The 19,993-nt window shown below is 33.8% G+C and overlaps 1 protein-coding gene across 2 annotated transcripts in view; it reads left to right on the top strand.

The window, feature by feature from the left end:
• The first annotated feature begins 1,107 nt into the window (after nt 1-1,107).
• Nucleotides 1,108-19,993, top strand: part of LOC111056506 (protein SET) — a 68,926-nt gene continuing 50,040 nt past the window's right edge. Inside the window, exons 1-2 of one of the 2 annotated variants that reach the window (XM_039422449.1) lie at nt 1,108-2,319; nt 15,130-15,334. In XM_039422449.1, the coding sequence (XP_039278383.1) occupies nt 1,527-2,319; nt 15,130-15,334 (998 nt within the window). In that variant the 5' untranslated portion in view covers nt 1,108-1,526. Of the gene's footprint in view, nt 2,320-3,658; nt 4,869-15,129; nt 15,335-19,993 lie in introns of those variants that run through there. The other variant, XM_039422448.1, reaches the window with a different exon arrangement.

Genomic DNA, 19,993 nt, shown 5'->3' with positions numbered 1-19,993 from the left:
GGTATTCTGATAACATTATTTTCAAATCAGTGTGGGAGTTTCAGAAATGATGCAAAGAAATCTATGAAGAAACATTATATCAATTGTATTATAATAATTATGACCATATGATAAGCAAACAGTAAAATATGCTAAATAATAATTATTTATAATTATAAATTATATAAACAATAATACACTTTTAATAATTATACACATAAAATTATTTTATGATAGTAAATTGAACGATTATTAAATTTATTTGAAATGGGAAGATTTCAAAAATTAATTACAATTCAGCAGATAGCAATATCATATTTTTCAAAATAAAAGTAGGTACCTAAAATAAATTATGTCACCTCATGATGATAACACAGAATTATTAATCATTATTGTAAAGCTGTGTTTACACAAAATTCATTAAATGTTTATTTTTTCATACTTATAGATTATAGTATTATACTATCAGATTCTATTAGTTGCTACTTACACTAAATTTATATTAACACCATAAAAAATTTTATAATATACCGTATACAAATAATGATAAATATACTATATTCATTATAATGCTGATGCTTAACACCAATTTATATCCATAAATTACATCATACATAGAATGTGTGAAAGAATGAATGATAGTCTTTGTAGGGAAACATTCACAATTTCTGCATCAGATATTATTTATTCTTTTTTGAATAAAGATTTATTTGTTCTTCAACTATGTTTTTTATTTTAGATGCTATAAAGTAGGCCGAAATTTTCAATAAACATAGAAACTATCACAGTACGGTATAACTTACTAGGAATATAACCAAATTTGTTGTTTTATTTTTGGTCAAATAAACTGATCAATATAGAAAGAAGTATTGAAAATGTATGTAAAACAAAAAGATTTCTTCAAATTAATTAACAGAATAAAAATTTTTGACTTACCTGTGAAATCGTATTTTATTTCCTTTAACATGCCCATTCTTGCATCCAAATGCAACACAATACATCACCATTTTTCGGTCGTATTTTTATTCAATTCTACGCATTTCACTACAAATACATCACAATATTTAAGAGAAAAGGTTGTGATCTAATACTAATAGCCCTAATACTCATTCAAATCCGTTTTTAAACTTAAAAAATGAAAAATCGTACTCAAGAGCTGCAACAGCCTGCTTGAATGTATGAGTACGAGAGAGAAGGGAACCCCACACGGTATGCCTGTCTCACTCACTCCGCCTTAAACACTTTTGGTTGTAGCTAAGCATTGGACAGCCCGTTCCAGTTAGTTTAGAGTTCACTGTCTAAAACTAGAAACATAACCTTGTTTTATTGAGAATTCATGACATCATGAGAAATAATTTAATTTCCATCCATTAGAATTTGTCAAGTGTGATCTCTAAACTTTGGTCTCCATAAGTTTATGTTCCAGTTTTACATTTCAAAAGTGTTCAATAACAATTTTAAAACGTCTTAGACTGTAGTAGCTAAGTTAGTAGCTAGCTGTGTTTGTTTTGTGTGTGGCGTGAAGCGGTGCTCGATAATAACAACAAATGGCTACAAGAAGCGATAGCGGCACAACTCCTAAGGAAGTAAAAATATTGGATCAAAGCGGTGAAGGCGACGATTCATGCAAAGATTACGATGCCGGAACGCAAAAAGCTTTGGAGGAAATCGACACCTGTCAGACTGTGATCGAAGCACTGAATGAAAAGGCAAGTAGAGAAATTCTTAAAGTTGTACAGAAGTACAACAAGCTTCGTAAACCATTTTTTGAAAAGAGAAACCAGATCATCAATAGAATATCATACTTCTGGGTTACTGCATTTGTTAATCATCCACAAATATCAGCTATTTTAGATGAGGAAGAAGAAGATTGTCTTCATTACCTCTCAAAGTTGGAGGTTGAAGAGTTTGAAGACATCAAATCAGGGTACAGAATAAATTTCTATTTCGACGAAAATCCTTATTTTGAAAACGATGTCATCAAGAAAGAATTTCATCTTGGATCTTCTGGAGATCCAGCTTCGCAAAGAACAACAATTCGATGGAAAGAAGGCATGAATCTAACGAAGGAAACCGACAAAAACAAAACTGGAAAAGCTCTTGGTAAGCGGTTCTTGAAACACAACACTTTCTTCGGTTGGTTTTCCGATTATGGTGATCCCTCGGCTGATGATATTGCAAAAGTAATCAAGGACGACGTGTGGCTCAACCCTCTGCAGTATTACCCGGTACCAGACAATGACATTGAGAATGGACTTGATGAGGAAGCAGATGGCATCTTTGATGGAAACGACAAAACTGAATTGGAAGAAGTAGAAGACGATGGTTATGAACCCACTGGTGAGTTCGAGGGTTAATTTGAAAGTGATCCTGGTGAGGAAAATTAGAAATTCTTATTAATTTTTATTTATTTAACAAGGACAAAAACTGTCATGAAATGATTGGGAATAAAGAAACAGGCTCATAGTCCAATCTCATATTTTTCACAATAAAAGTAGGTAAATAATATAAATTATGATGATTCAATAACACAGGATTATTAAATTATGTAATGATAGCAATATACTAGGTATTCTGATAACATTATTTTCAAATCAGTGTGGGAGTTTCAGAAATGATGCAAAGAAATCTATGAAGAAACATTATATCAATTGTATTATAATAATTATGACCATATGATAAGCAAACAGTAAAATATGCTAAATAATAATTATTTTATAATTATAAATTATATAAACAATAATACACTTTTAATAATTATACACATAAAATTATTTTATGATAGTAAATTGAACGATTATTAAATTTATTTGAAATGGGAAGATTTCAAAAATTAATTACAATTCAGCAGATAGCAATATCATATTTTTCAAAATAAAAGTAGGTACCTAAAATAAATTATGTCACCTCATGATGATAACACAGAATTATTAATCATTATTGTAAAGCTGTGTTTACACAAAATTCATTAAATGTTTATTTTTTCATACTTATAGATTATAGTATTATACTATCAGATTCTATTAGTTGCTACTTACACTAAATTTATATTAACACCATAAAAAATTTTATAATATACCGTATACAAATAATGATAAATATACTATATTCATTATAATGCTGATGCTTAACACCAAATTTATATCCATAAATTACATCATACATAGAATGTGTGAAAGAATGAATGATAGTCTTTGTAGGGAAACATTCACAATTTCTGCATCAGATATTATTTATTCTTTTTTGAATAAAGATTAATTTGTTCTTCAACTATGTTTTTTATTTTAGATGCTATAAAGTAGGCCGAAATTTTCAATAAACATAGAAACTATCACAGTACGGTATAACTTACTAGGAATATAACCAAATTTGTTGTTTTATTTTTGGTCAAATAAACTGATCAATATAGAAAGAAGTATTGAAAATGTATGTAAAACAAAAAGATTTCTTCAAATTAATTAACAGAATAAAAATTTTTGACTTACCTGTGAAATCGTATTTTATTTCCTTTAACATGCCCATTCTTGCATCCAAATGCAACACAATACATCACCATTTTTCGGTCGTATTTTTATTCAATTCTACGCATTTCACTACAAATACATCACAATATTTAAGAGAAAAGGTTGTGATCTAATACTAATAGCCCTAATACTCATTCAAATCCGTTTTTAAACTTAAAAAATGAAAAATCGTACTCAAGAGCTGCAACAGCCTGCTTGAATGTATGAGTACGAGAGAGAAGGGAACCCCACACGGTATGCCTGTCTCACTCACTCCGCCTTAAACACTTTTGGTTGTAGCTAAGCATTGGACAGCCCGTTCCAGTTAGTTTAGAGTTCACTGTCTAAAACTAGAAACATAACCTTGTTTTATTGAGAATTCATGACATCATGAGAAATAATTTAATTTCCATCCATTAGAATTTGTCAAGTGTGATCTCTAAACTTTGGTCTCCATAAGTTTATGTTCCAGTTTTACATTTCAAAAGTGTTCAATAACAATTTTAAAACGTCTTAGACTGTAGTAGCTAAGTTAGTAGCTAGCTGTGTTTGTTTTGTGTGTGGCGTGAAGCGGTGCTCGATAATAACAACAAATGGCTACAAGAAGCGATAGCGGCACAACTCCTAAGGAAGTAAAAATATTGGATCAAAGCGGTGAAGGCGACGATTCATGCAAAGATTACGATGCCGGAACGCAAAAAGCTTTGGAGGAAATCGACACCTGTCAGACTGTGATCGAAGCACTGAATGAAAAGGCAAGTAGAGAAATTCTTAAAGTTGTACAGAAGTACAACAAGCTTCGTAAACCATTTTTTGAAAAGAGAAACCAGATCATCAATAGAATATCATACTTCTGGGTTACTGCATTTGTTAATCATCCACAAATATCAGCTATTTTAGATGAGGAAGAAGAAGATTGTCTTCATTACCTCTCAAAGTTGGAGGTTGAAGAGTTTGAAGACATCAAATCAGGGTACAGAATAAATTTCTATTTCGACGAAAATCCTTATTTTGAAAACGATGTCATCAAGAAAGAATTTCATCTTGGATCTTCTGGAGATCCAGCTTCGCAAAGAACAACAATTCGATGGAAAGAAGGCATGAATCTAACGAAGGAAACCGACAAAAACAAAACTGGAAAAGCTCTTGGTAAGCGGTTCTTGAAACACAACACTTTCTTCGGTTGGTTTTCCGATTATGGTGATCCCTCGGCTGATGATATTGCAAAAGTAATCAAGGACGACGTGTGGCTCAACCCTCTGCAGTATTACCCGGTACCAGACAATGACATTGAGAATGGACTTGATGAGGAAGCAGATGGCATCTTTGATGGAAACGACAAAACTGAATTGGAAGAAGTAGAAGACGATGGTTATGAACCCACTGGTGAGTTCGAGGGTTAATTTGAAAGTGATCCTGGTGAGGAAAATTAGAAATTCTTATTAATTTTTAAAATATTACATTATTTACAAACTGAATTTTCTTCCTATTTTTCGTTCATGGTTTCATTGTTGAACAATGAAGGTAGAATTCAATATTTTGATTTTGCATAAAACTCTATCTAGGAACTGTTATGTTGTTAAACCCTTTTATCCGAATAGAAATTATTTTGTAATAATTTCTGCTTGAGGAAACAGAACTGAAGTATTGGCCTAACATGTAGGTAGGCTTACCAACATAATAAAGCTGAAATAAGATGTTCCACTTGATCTCGAATGTTTGCTATTGTATTTTCTAAAAGCTCATAAAGATTGGATGGACCACCCACCACATATTTTATATCACATTAATAATCTGGTTATCTTTATTCAAATGTCCGTCATTTAAGTTGCAAGGAAACTCCTCTCGTTTTTGTGAAAAATCAAACTTCATCAAATTATAATATCTATAAAATTATCCAATACCGTATAGAAAGTTCATAAACATTATTTTTCTGTTTCTATTAATGCAATCGACCAAACCAATATTGCAAAATCGTATACATACCAACATTACTGTCTCATACTGCAATACTGATTAGTTAATCAGATAAACAATGGGGAAACGCTCTAAAAGCGCCTATATTGTACATATCTTTGGCGTAATTTTTATATTCTCTCAGGACAAAGTTCTATACCCTAGCTGAACTTCTGTACCAAGTTTGAACATTTTCTCTCATTTAATTCTTAAAAATTGGAAAACCGCAAGGAAAAGCAGTAAAACCGCGCATCTTGGGCGTATCTTTGGCGTGATTCTGAAGTCCTTTCAAAACAAAATTTCCAGACCCTTGCTGAACTTCTGTACCAAATCTGAACACGATCTGTCAATTAACTTATTTCTTAAGAACGCGTAGAAAACGCAGGAGAACGCTCAAAAACCGCGAAGCTTGGACGTTATTCAAGAGCCTCCCAATATAACATCTTCATACCTTCGTACCAAATTTAAATATTTTATCTCAATTGTTTATGCAAAATGTGAGAAAACGCAGAAGAAATAATAGGGAACGCGGGAAAAATGCAGTAAAACCACCACCTTTCTTGGGCGTATCTTTGGCGTAATTCTGACTCCTGAATTGAGAATAAATTTCTAGACCCTTGCTGAACTTCTGTACGAAATTTGAACATGATCTTTCAATTAGTTCTTCATAAGGCCTAGAAAACGCAGCAAAAACACTTAAAATCCGCCGATCACGGGTAGAATTTAAGTCTTTGAACTTTAGGCAAAACTCAACTTCCAATACAACATTTTTATACCTCAGCTGAGCCTGTGAACCAAGTTTGAACATTTTTTTTTTGCCAATTAGTTCTTTGAAAAGCTGAGAAAATGCAGATTTTGGGCGTATCTTTGGAATTTTTTCAAATTGGTTCTTATTGCGCCTCTAAATAGCCAAGTGAACATACATGCCAAATTTGAAAGTATTTGATCCAGTAGATTTTTAATCCTGCTTATTATTAAGGCTGTGCAAAGGCTAAAAATGAACTTTCTACTCGTGATATTTTTCAAAGTTTTTCGATTTGTAATCATCAAGCTGTCAAAATAAAATAGTTTTCTCAGGAAAATTTTTTTTCCGATCATTACTTTTTGAGATATGAGCGCCTAAAGATTAAATTTTTGGGACAGAACATTTCAAATTCGGTGAGAGTTAAATCCATGAGATTCAGAGGATGGATTCTTCATGGTATTGTTGATCTATTAGAACAAAAATTTTCTGAAAATATCAATTTTTAAGATAGTTATTCAATTTACTAAAAATAACCAAAAATAACTTTTAGTTGAGTAAATTGAATAACTTTTTCAAAGATTGATATTTTCAGAAACTTTTTGTTTTACTAGATCAACAATACCATGAATAATCCATCCTCTAAGCTCTAAATCTCATGGATTTATATCGGACCGAATTTGAAATGTTCTGTTCCAAAAATTCAAACTTCAGGCGCTCATATTCCAAAAAGTAATGATCAGAAAAAAAATGTTTCCCCGAGAAAACTTTTTCATCTTGATAGCTTGATAATATACAAATCGAAAAACTTGGAAAAATATCACATGTAGAAAGTTTATTTTTAGCCTTTGCACAGCCTTAATGAATGAATGAATGAGTGAATGAATCAGTGCCATTTCGCTTTTTGAACGAGTGTTAGCGAAGTTCTTACTTTTGACTTACTAGAGCCCAAAGCTGTTTTCTGTCTGTTTGTATGTTCGACAAGAACTTTAGAGAGAATTGATCAATCATCTTCAAATTTTGAACACGAATTCTTCAAACCTTTTCAAACAAATTCGTTGGACACCAAAATTGACTCACTCCTTCGTCCTTTTCAGGATATAAAAATAACATTGAAAGTGCATAGGGAAAAAAATTGTTTCGATTTTATCATTTAGTTTTTTTTTCATTTCATTTCCATTTTTCATCCCACTGACCACTCTTGAAAGGGGTATACGGATTTGTCAATTAGATTCTAAGTCGTCAATCTTTGTATTTCATAATGCAAAAAGAATTCCTCACTGGAATAAGGACAAACCTGCAACAGCTCCTCCCTCACCTTAATTCTAATCTTCTCACCTGTGAGAGCCTTAACGCGTGTTGGCAATGAATCATAAAGCCGAATTCCTGCACTCTTTACCCCCCTCTCATACATTCTATTTCGACGAATGTCGTCTCTGAGGTTTTGTCTATATCTGGTATTGTATGAGTGGAACAACTCTCCTGTATTGAACCAATCTTTATTTTTATCAATAAAACAAAGAGCCTCCAAAATATATACACCTGGTAGTGGGAGAATCTTTTAACTCTTCAAAATAATCTCTACAACATGCTCCAATAGATTCACCCACCAGCACTCCAACTGCCCACTTTAGGATCCTAAATATGTATTGCATGAGTTGAATTGCCCCAAAATACAGGGTAGGTGAAAAGCCCGAGAACGGCTTAATATCTCATACACAAAGGTAATTTGATGGTGGGTGTGATTAGGGATCCTACTCAAATTGAAAAAAAAACTACTTAACAATGACCTTAGAAATCTGGTCCGCCATATTGAATGCAACTTCATTTTTACTTTCCTTGCCCTACTACCATAGGTAAGGAAAGTATTGCTTTTCCAAAAAATTAAGGTACCCCAATTTCAAGTTTTCAATGCGTTTCAAGGTCCCCTGAGTCCAAAAACATGATTTTTGGGTGTTGGTCTGTGTGTGTGTGTATGTCTGTGAACACGATAACTCCATTCCTAATTAACCGATTGACTTGAAATTTTGAACTTAAGATCCTTAAACCATGAGGACCCAACAATAAGAAATTCAATAAAATTCAATTCAAGATGGCGGATAATTACTAAAAAACATGTTTTTCACGGTTTTCTCGAAAACGGCTCTAACGATTTTCTTCAAATTTATACCATTTATAAGCCCTATTAACTGACATGAGTCTCATTTCTGGGAAAATTGCAGGAGCTCCGTAATATTCTTGAGAAAAATGGCGGATAATTACAAAAAAAACATGTTTTTCACGGTTTTCTCGAAAACGGCTCTAACGATTTTCTTCAAATTCATACCATGGATAGCTATTTATAAGCCCTATCAACTGACATGAGTCTCATTTCTTGGAAAATTGCATGAGCTTCGTAATATTCTTCAGAAAAATGGCGGATGGTTACCAAAAAACCATGTTTTTCACGATTTTCTCAAAAAAGACTTGACCGATTCATTTAAAATTCATACCCTGTATAGTTATTTATCAGCTCTATCAACTGGCATGAGTCCATTTCCTGGGAAACTAATAGAGTCCACCCCATCCTTGAGAAATGGACTTTGTAAACTGACATAAGTCTTTTTTCCTTCTCGTGCATGAGGTAGGTTTATAAAAAGAACACATAGTCGAGATATTTCATCTTTAGAACAGCTGTTTTGACGACTTTTAAAAAAAAAACATCGAATTTCACAATTTACACAAAGGAAAAAGTACTCTGGAAACAATTATATTTACACATATACAGTAGTCTGATCGTAGTTGCAAATATGTTGCCGCCAATCGTCATTATGTTGTTCCCCTAAATCATTCTCGTCTAAGAATGAGGCTTACAGTTCAATGAGCAAGGAAAGTTGTGTGAGTGTACCACACCAGATTTTTTTAAATAGGAAGGTTGTCATGCGATACATGATTTCGATAGGGATTTTCAAGAAAAAAATGATTGGCGGAAACCGCTTATCATTATCTCAAACTGTTAAGAAGATATTCACATTATGGATCACATGGATGGATCCTCCAACCACAGAATTTAGCACTTCATCTATAAAAGAAAAAAGCGCATCACCTGTAGAAGTGCCGGGCCTGAATCCAGACTGTTTAGGGGACTGCAATTTTAACTTGTTCAAATACTTTCTTAATCTATGGAGCACTACGTATTCGAATATCTTTAGAAATACAGGTGGATTGGCAATCGGTCTGTGATTTTCAGGAAGCTTGTAAATATATCTTTCTTATAAATGGGGACTACCTTAGAATATTTCAACTTTAACGGTGCACAACCGGCTTGCATTGATTTATTAAAGATATAAGTCAGAGGTTCAATTATATGTTCGGCTGTTTGTTTTACTAGATAGTTTGAGATATTGTAGTGATCATAGGATATTTTATTTCTCGGTGATTTAATAATCTTTCTTATTTCTTTACTACTTATTGGATCAAATTCTTTCAATTGGAAAGTTCGCGACTGTTGATGAACACTGCTAAAGAATTTAAAAAAATAATCTACTTCAGTATATTTACAGATAGCTTGTTTTATTTTCAGAGGACTATTTATAAAATAACTATTCAGTAAATCTGCTACTTATTGGCCTCCTTTTCTAATTCTAGTTTCATTTGATATATTTGTTTCTAATGTTGAAGCGGTACTCTTTCCTGTCTCAGTCTTAACTAGTTTCCATATTGCTCTTGTTTGATTTGTAGATTTTTTTGTAAGTGTACTAGCGGCAATTTTTTGGCAATATTCAGGACCTTTCCATATGTATTTTTATAAATTCTAAAATAGGATTCTAAGTTGAATTATTTTATACCTGACGATAAATAACGGGCTTATAAATACTAAAATAGGATTCTAAGCTAAAGTGTTCTATACCTGACAATGTAATTAAGTGAATCATAGTACCTACCGAAGATGGCATTTTCAATAACAAGCTCAGTGACTTCAATCTGTCTCTAGATATCCTAATACCTTGAGTAATCCATGATTGCTTATCTATTTTTTCCTTACCCACTGATCTTTCTGGAACATATTGATTACAGTGATCTTTATAGGAGCTATATGAAGCCATTGAACATCGTATCGACATATGTAGAATTGTAAACGGAGCGTAGTGATGTAAAATTCCCGGGAATTTAAGATCGAGGAAATATTCCCAGGGAATTCAAAGGAAATATTCCCAAAAATCATAAATTCCCAGGAATTTATGGGAACTTGAGGAAATTTATGATTTCTTTCATAGAAAATGACCGAAAAAGACGTTTTTTGTTACACATGGTCTCAATCTCCTGTTATACAACAGATTCATGTAAGAAATATAAGGAAGAATAACTTATAAATTGTAGTAGGTTCAAAGAAAACAGTAATTTGAAGTTCATAGATCATAGACTGAAAGGAAAAATGAGCACTCAATAAATCATTCAATTGCACCACTATAATTGTCATGCTACTTTCATGTCTTACAAGTTGAATAAGATTCTTTCACTTACTAATAAATGCCTGTAAATCAGGTAAACAAAGTCAACATGGGTGAAATGGCTTGTTTAAGTAATCGTCGGCTCCATACCCAAGTTCTTTAGCTTTATGGTTGGCAAAAGTATTGAGTGTAATTTAACTTTCATTGAATGATTTTATTCAATTTCTCCGCACAAAAATAATTGACCCTCTAATAAAAAATTAAGAGTCGAATATAAAGCCAAAAATTAGAAATTATAAAATACAGCAAAATGGGCTAAACTAAAACAAGGAGCATACTCGAGTTTAATTCAATATTAAAAAGAAAATAATTCCACAGCTCAGAACCTTTCATGAGTCATTGAGGCTCACTTTACTTGAAATAAGATACTAGTCCAGGAAACGAATGCTCAAAAAGATATAGAGGGAAAAGTTGGAACCCAATTTTTTACCTGGCAGTCCTTTTAAGGATAGTGAGGAGGTAAGCATATAAAAAGTCCTCACTCCTACCACACTCAACACTAAAACTGCTATAAAAATTGATGGAAAGCATAAAATGATGAAATAATACATTAAGTTGAAGAGAATTGAATGCTCTACAACTCACTGTCTTTTAAATACTCATATAGTCCAGTCAATGAAAGATTATAGAGGAAAAATTTGGAACACATTTTTTGACTCCGTAGCTCTTCTTTTAAGGATAGTAAGGGAGTAATCATATTAAAATTCCTTACTCCTACCCCCTGTGTAAAAAATTACATTTTTTCGATGCATTGTTGTTGAGTAATAAGCCTTGAAAGTGCAAAAAGTTGGAAGAATAACTGTCTTTTCAAAGATTTTACACTTTTAAAAGTGAATATCTCAAAAACTAAAGAAGATATCACACAACTCCACTGTACAAAACTTGTAGGAAATTTATCTTGCTTCATTTTTACTCAGTCATGTCGCTGAAATGCATTGTTTCCCAGTTACATGCGTGTCAGCCAGAAATGAAATAATGCAACTTTTAAGCTACCCTCATCCCTTTAGCTCAAGGAGTAGGGATGAGGACTTTTGATATGTTCACCTTCTAACTAGTTCAAACAAAGTTGCGAAGTTAAATATTGTGTTCCAAACGTTTCCTCTCAATTTCCCTGACAATTGATCTATTGTTAAACTGAAGATTTCACACTCAACACTATAACGGCTGCAACAATCGTTAGGAGATGCGTAAAATAATGAGACCATAGATGAAATTGAAGAGAATATTATGCTCTATGAGCCCGTGATTAGCACGGATTTTTTCAATGGATCGTTAAAAAGTTTTAAGGCCAAAAAGATGAAAAAATCGGAGCCGGAACCTAGAAAACTATGAGAGATATGGAAAAATGTTAGAAATGAAACTTGTAGGATAATTTGTGAGTTTTAATATTATGATTGTGTTCGACAAAAATATTGTTCATTGTTATTGCATATTGTTCGAGATATATGCGAAAAAACAAAATATGGCACTTTCAAACCACCCCCACCACCTTAGCACTGGGGGTAGAAGTGAGGACTTTTGATATGTTTACCCCCTTACTACCCTTAAAAGAGCTATGGGGTCAAAAATTTTGTTCCAAAATTTTCCCTCTATAATCTTTCATTGACTGGACCATACGAGTATTTAAAAGACAGTGAGTGAGTGAGTAAAAACAGGCTCAAAGAATGATGATTCATTGATTATATCAATGTAAAATGTGGCTGAGCTTGATCAATATGAAATAGATTGATGATTTATTGATTATATTGATGTAAAATATGACTGGGATTGATCAATTTCAATCATTTTTAGAACAATTTTATAAATTCCCTTAAATTCCCAAAATTTCTTGGCCTCGGAAATATTCCCGGAAATATTGCCAAATCACAAGTTCCTTCCCACTGGGAATATTCCCGATCCACATCACTAACGGAGGGCCAGCATTCATTTGAAAGTCTGTTATTTAAAACTGTTACATTTTTTTAATTAATTACTCTGTACTTTTTACTTTTCCCGAACGGCAAAAATTTTTTCTCTTCAGATTTGGATTTTAATTTCTGTAATTTTAGTCTAGCACTATCACCATCGTGATCAGAGAAAGAGCAGGGAATATTCTGCGAGTACAGAGAGGAGATGGAGTTAGAAATAATGTAGTCAATTTCTGTGGCTGAATCTTTAGTTACTCTTGTCGGTCCCTTAGTTATTTTGTTGAAATTGAATGTTGTTAATAAATCTCTGAACACACTGCTGTTTTTATCATCCTTATTGTAATCTACGTTCAAGTCACCGCATAAACATACTATTTTACCTTTTTATTTTGTGACTTTTGATGAAACGGATCTAAGTAATTCGATAAAAATGTCAAAATCCGAATTAGGAGCTCTATATGAACATAAGACTATTAACTTCTGTGGCATCTTTTTCAATCTCAATTCTATAGCGGATACTTCAAATACACTTTCAATAGTTAATGAGACTATATCGTTTCTGATATTAAAATTGTTGATAGATCTGTCACTAACGAATATACAAGAGCCACCTCTATTTTTTAAGGCTGTTGAAAGGCTAAAAATAAACTTTCTACTGGAGATATTTTTCAAAGTTTTTCGATTTGTATATCATCAAGCTATCAAAATAAAAAAGTTTTCTCAGGAAAACATTTTTTTCCTATCATTACTTTTTGAGATATGAGCGTCTTCAGTTTAAATTTTTGGGACAGAACATTTCAAATTGGGTAAGAGATAAATCCAAGAAAATTTGAGGATGAATTCTCCATGGTATTGTTGATTTAATAAAACAAAAATTTTCTGAAAAAGTCAATTTTTGAGAAAGTTATTCAATTTACTAAAAATAACCAAAAATAACTTTTAGTTGAGTTATTTTTGGTAAATTGAATAACTTTCTCAATAATTGAAAAAAATTTAAAATCTTGTTTTATTCAATCAATAATACCATGAATTTATCCTCTAAATATCATAGATTTACCTTTTACGGAATTTGAAATGTTCTGTCCCAAAAATTCAAACTTCAGGCGCTCATATTTCAAAAAGTAATGATCGGAAAAAAATGTTTCCCCGAGAAAACTTTTTCATCTTTATAGCTTGATGATATACAAATCAATAAACTTTGAAAAATATCACCAGTAGAAAGTTTATTTTTAGCCTTTGCACAGCCTTAATTGTCTGCTAAACTGTGATCTCAAACTAAAATCAGGAAGAGCAAAAACCTCCAGTTCATTTTCTCGCAGCCAATGCTCAATCAGACAAACAATATCGAAAGAAGATCCCTCTGGTGACAAAAGGATTTCAATTCTATAGCCTATATGCTAAATTCTCATGCTAATTTAGAGTTTAGCAAGCCCTGGCACTTAACGTGAAAAACCTCACATCATATAAAAATCATTAGTATTGGAAAAAACAGATATTTGAGCCCACCTGATTATCCATTGACCCACGCACCACTTTACCACAAGACCCACCTGCATTCCCTTTTCCTGTACTGGATCGACATTCATTTATAAGTTGGTCTTTCAAAAGTACCCTAAGTTCAAGTTTTCCTTTAATCTTATTCAGATGGAGACCATGTCTCGCGTAGTCAGCTATTTCAAAGTTTCCCATATCCATGAGATCAATTCCATCAAGCTGTGAAATCTGTCCGGTCAACTTATAAATGAATGGAATTTACTAACATTAACCTTCCATAACTAAATTCCATCTGATGTTTCTTACTGAGATTGAGAGATATTAGAAACATTTGCTCTAAGCCAAACATTTATGCTTTCAAGGTATTTTTTATGTTACAATCTAAAGTTGTTCGATTTTTGTCTGTCGGTAAAGCGGTCGTGTCATCAGCAAACATTATTAATCTGGACTGGGAATCTGATTCAGGGAGATCATTAACATAAATAATAAATAGTAGAGGCCCAAGTATCGAACCTTGAGGCACTCCATTTGTTATATTTGAAAAGGAAGTGATACCCTATATCTTTCACACATTGTTGTCTATTAATCAAGTAAGAGCTAAACCAATTATGAGCTGTTCCAACTACACCATAGCAGCGAAGTTTCTCTAACAGATTAGCATGATCCACACACTCGAATGCCTTTGATAAATCGCAAAAGATGCCAGCAGCAAACTGCCATCCATCAACAGCCAATGAGAGACTCTATACAAACTCATAAATGGCGTCAGTTGTATCACTGGTTCTAAAGCTTTGAGCAAATAATTTGATTTTGAAGATTTTTTACAATAATTTAAAGCTTTCTGTATGTATGGAAAAAGATTTAGCGTTTTACAATTGTTTATAAAATAGTCATTGATTGTATTGAATGATATAGACATTTAGCTGTTTCCATGATTTTCATCAACTCTGTAGAATTAAAAGTTGTGGGTTTCAAAGATTATAATACAACAATTCTTGAGCGAGTTCTCCAACCCAGAGGGGGCATATTAGTATTACGATTTTGTAAAAAAATTGCAGGTATAGCAGTAGGAGAAGGTCGGGAAGGAGTCCCTCCTCTGCAAGAGGAGGAAGATGCCGATGCTTTGGACCAACAACCTGGTCCTGTCAATGCAGATGGTCCAAGGCCATCGGAAACGATCCCTGGACAGAGACTCGGAAGCCATATTTACGCAGACGGGAACGGGTATTATTACAGAACTCGAAGAGTCGTTGAAGACAAGAGGTAATTAAAATTTGATGAATCATAATAATAAAATCAATCAAAATAAATTATTTATTCTTAATTGAAAAGAAACGGTTGGTGGAACAATTTAGCCATCCTGGAGTCGCCCAGATGTACTGACTCCATTGAACTTGTGGGTATCAAATTTTAAGTGATACATTAAGGATCGGCAAATCGTGTACTGTTCCACCTTGTGAGTCAAAATTGTATATTATCTGGGCGGTTAATACCTTCACAGCTGATGTCAAAAATCTTGTAGGCTAACGAGTCTCTCGTGTTAGGTTCTCATTTTTGAGAACATAAAAAAAAATATTTGAGCACCGGCATGAGGGGCTCATTACAAGAATTGACTTGCTTGTCAGAATCGCAGGTAGCACATGAACAAGCACACCCTTGATTCGTATCGAGACAATCAGGTTGATGAGCTTTTTTAAAGTTTGAATTACAGTGTGGCAATTGCGAGACACTGAATATGATACCCTTGAAACTATTACCTGTGATGAGATACAATACAGAACCAGGCAGGTCAAGCAAAAACCTTGATATAATCTGCGGGATTGTGTCGTTCCTATTGAAATCGATATAATCTTAATAATCTCATTGGTGTACAGCGAATTTGTGATTCTTTAGATAATTGTAATAGTCTACTTAGAAACGATCAGTCATCTAATTTAGTAGTTGCTCATTGGAATGTTCAAGGTTTGATAAATAAATTGGATGAACTCACAAGTTTCAACTACAAATTTGATGAAGACATATTATGTGTTTCTGAACATTGGTTGGATTCAAATGATCTGACTGAGATTGAAATTAGTGGCTATACATGCATCAGCGCATATTGCAGGCCTACAGGGCAAAGAGGTGGATCTTTGATCTGTGTAAAGTGATCCTTAATTGCAGTTGAAATTCCATATTTGGTTGAATTATCCGTTGAAAGGGTTTGTGAGATTTCAGCTGTGTTTATTGAGCAATATAATGTAATTTGCATTGAAATATACCGTGTTCCTTTAGCGAGTATTTTGAGGCTTCCATAGAAACACTTCTCGGCATGCTTGATGTTTTAAATAGCAATAATAGTACTAATGCTAGCATTATCCTCTGTGGAGATTTCAATGTAAATTTGAAGATAGATTCTAACTACAGTATGATCTTTAAAAATTTGCTGTCAAGTTTCAGTATTGCGCTAGAACTCGTAGAGAACGGACGTATAGTGGAGTAGTAATAGTGTAGTGTAGAAGTAGTGAGTCAGCAGTTTGTTCGCGATTAAAAGTGGAACAAAAATATTGTAACAAGGAGCCTAGGTGTGTCAAGTGTGCAGGTAAACACCAAACAAAGGAATGTTTGAAACCCAACGATGCTCTACCAAAATGTATTCATTGCGGTGAAGCACATCCAGCCAGCTATCGAGGTTGCACTGTTGCAATCGAATTGCAAAAAATCAGGAATTCTACTAAAACAAAAACTATTGCAGATTCACGAAAGAAAATCATTCAAAAAATCACGGAAAATACAGAAGCTCACAATCTAAACAATGGTAGTGCAGTTAAGAAATTGACTTTCGCCCAGATTGTCTCAAAAGAAAATAGATCGAAATTGGAAGAGCCAAAAAGTGAAGTAGAAGAAGGCACCAATAATATTTTGCAGCTAATCTTGGCAAAACTGGATAGACAAGAGCAAATAATCACCTCACTACAATCTAAATTTCAGAAGTTAGAACAGAGTAAACTACTGAAATTCAAATGATTCATTCACTAAAAATAATGGAATGGAACGCGAATGGATTGTTACAACGGCAACAGGAGTTAGAAGCAGTTCTAGACATAGAAAAATAGATATATGTCTTATATCTGAAACTCACTTTACAAATCAATCGTTTATCAAATTCAAAGGCTTCAAGATTTACCATGCTTTACATCCCAGCAATGTCGCAAGGGGTGGGAGTGCCATCATTATCAGAGACAATCTACAACATCATGAAGAAGTGAAACATGAAAGTGATAGAATTCAATTGATAGGTGTAGCAGTGAAAGCAGTAAATTATCACTTCGTTGTTGCAGCTATTTACTGTCCTCCCAGATATTCCATCAGAAGAGAGGAGTATTCGACATTGCTTGATATGTTAGGAGAAAAATTCATTCTTGGTGGTGATTTCAATGCAAAGCACGTGCATTGGGGATCGCGCTTAACAACTCACAAGGGAAGACAGCTCTTCGAAGCAATGAAAGAGATGAGGTGCGAAGCTCTTTCAACTTCTAAACCAACCTACTTGCCCACCGATACGAGGAAAATCCCAGATCTCATAGATTTCTTCCTGACAAAAAATATATCAGTTGATTATTTTCATTTAGAGGATAGTTTCGACCTTAATTCCGACCACTCACCCATCATTATGACTCAATCTTGATTGAGTGATTCAATTCTACGGAGGGAAAATACTTGTCCAGCGTTAGCAAATAGCCGCACTGATTGGGATGGCTTCCAACAGATGCTGGAGGAAAGAATAGAATTGAACTCACCATTAAGGAACGAAGCAGGACAGACAATGGGCAAAGAGTAGTGATGAAAAGGCACAGACATTTGCGGATCATCTTGTAAACGTTTTCCAGCCAATCAACTCAAGTGAAGAGGAAACTTTAGAAGCGGTTGAGAATATCTTACAGCCAAATCAATAAATAATGCGTGTCACAGTAGAAGAAGTGAAAAGAGAAATAAGAAATCTGAATAACAAAAAACCCCTGGATTTGACATGATAACCGGCTCAGTCCTCAAACACCTACCAAGGAAAGCAATAGTGAAATTAACAAACATTTTGAATGACTCTTTCAGACTAAAATTCGTACCAGGAATATGGAAAGTAGCAGAGGTATAATGCTACTGAAGCCAGGTAAAGAGCCACATGAAGTAACATCATATAGGCCGATATCATTGTTACCGGTCCTATCCAAGTTGTTTGAAAGGATTTTACTTAGTAGGCTAAAACCAATAATTGAAAGACAGCACATAATTCCAAATCACCAATTTGGCTTCAGAGTGAAACACTCAACAGTAGATCAAGTGCATCGGATTATAAATGTAATAGAGAAGTGCTTAGAAGAGAAAAAAGTTTGTTCAGCAGCTTTCCTTGATATAGGGCAAGCTTTTGATAAAGTATGGCATGAAGGTCTTATTTTCAAAAAAGTGACACCAAAGCAATATACAGATATATTACAATACTATCTGACTGACAGATACTTTAGGGTCAGGCATGAAAGTTTATATTCTGATTTGAAGGAAATTAAAGCAGGAGTTTCCAAGGCAGTGTTCTGGGACCAGTTCTTCACCTACCCTATACCTGCGATATTCCCAGCCTTGATGAGAATACTACAGCAAAATTTGCAGACGACACAGCCATATTATCAGTAGACAGTAATATTCATATTGCAACAGAGAAGAAACTACAGAGTACCATCAACAAAATTCAAGATTGGACTAGAAAGTGGAGAATGAAATTGAATGAAACAAATTCGATTCACATCAATTTTACCAATAAGAAGGACCTGCCCATACCAATAACTATCAACAACCAAGTTGTACCATATATGCTAATGATGCCAAGTATCTATAGGTATGACCTTGGATGCAAAGCTTTGCTGGAAGGCCCATGTCAAGAAGAAGAGAGAAGAGCTTGGAATCAAATATAAGAAGCTGTATTGGCTGATCGGAAGAAACTCCATCCTTTCAATCCGAAACAAAGTACTTCTGTACAAACAGATATTAAAGCCAGTATGGACGTATGGTATACAACTTTGGGGGTGTACCAAAGACAGCAACATCAATATCATACAACGTTTTCAAAACAAAGTGCTAAGGAACATTGTGGATGCTCCTTGGTATGTCAGGAACAGCGATCTTCATAGAGACCTGCACGTCGACCTGGTGTCCACCGAGATCCAAAGGCATGCGGAGAGGCACGAGGAGCGACTGCACCAACATGACAACGTCGAGGCGATCCAGCTGCTAGACAATGTAGGGTTGGTATGGAGGCTCAAAAGGAGGAAACCGTTTGAACTAGTGTAGTGCTGTTTAAGTAGTGTCCAGTGAAAGAGCAGAGCAGTGATTGAGTGAATCTAGCTACTATAGTGCAGTCAATAAGTGTACATATTAATTAAACAATAGCAGTAAGAGTTCCTAATGAGAAATTCACTGTTCAATTTTTCAAGTAGTAATTTAGGATAGAAAATATTAGCTCATTTAGACTAGATGGCTATAGTATTGACCAATAGAAAAAAAGTGAGTGTGATGATTTGTTGCGCTGCTATCACCTCAGTTTGAACAACACATTCAACTCTGTGGAAATAAACATCCAACAACGTATTTTAAAAAGCAATCAAAAGTTAGCGATGCCTTATGGTGTCACCCAGTTGCTCTTTTGCACTCATCTTGACATCAGGGAATATTTTTATTGAATCATGCAATGTTTTCAAATTATATTGCTAAATGTTATAACCACAGCTGTTAATTTTCTCTCTTCCTCTCTTTAGTTTTCAACAAACGATGGAAATTTCTGTTTTAATAAGCTGCCACTTGAATGATCAATTATTCCTCTCAAGTTATCTCAGAGATGGGAATCAGCTCAAATTTTTGTATCACGGATCTACTATTTGCTAGGAGCATCTTATG

The sequence above is a fragment of the Nilaparvata lugens genome, chromosome 2, assembly GCF_014356525.2.
Source record: "Nilaparvata lugens isolate BPH chromosome 2, ASM1435652v1, whole genome shotgun sequence".
NCBI lineage: Eukaryota > Metazoa > Arthropoda > Insecta > Hemiptera > Delphacidae > Nilaparvata > Nilaparvata lugens.
This window is presented reverse-complemented; position numbering and strand designations above follow the sequence as displayed.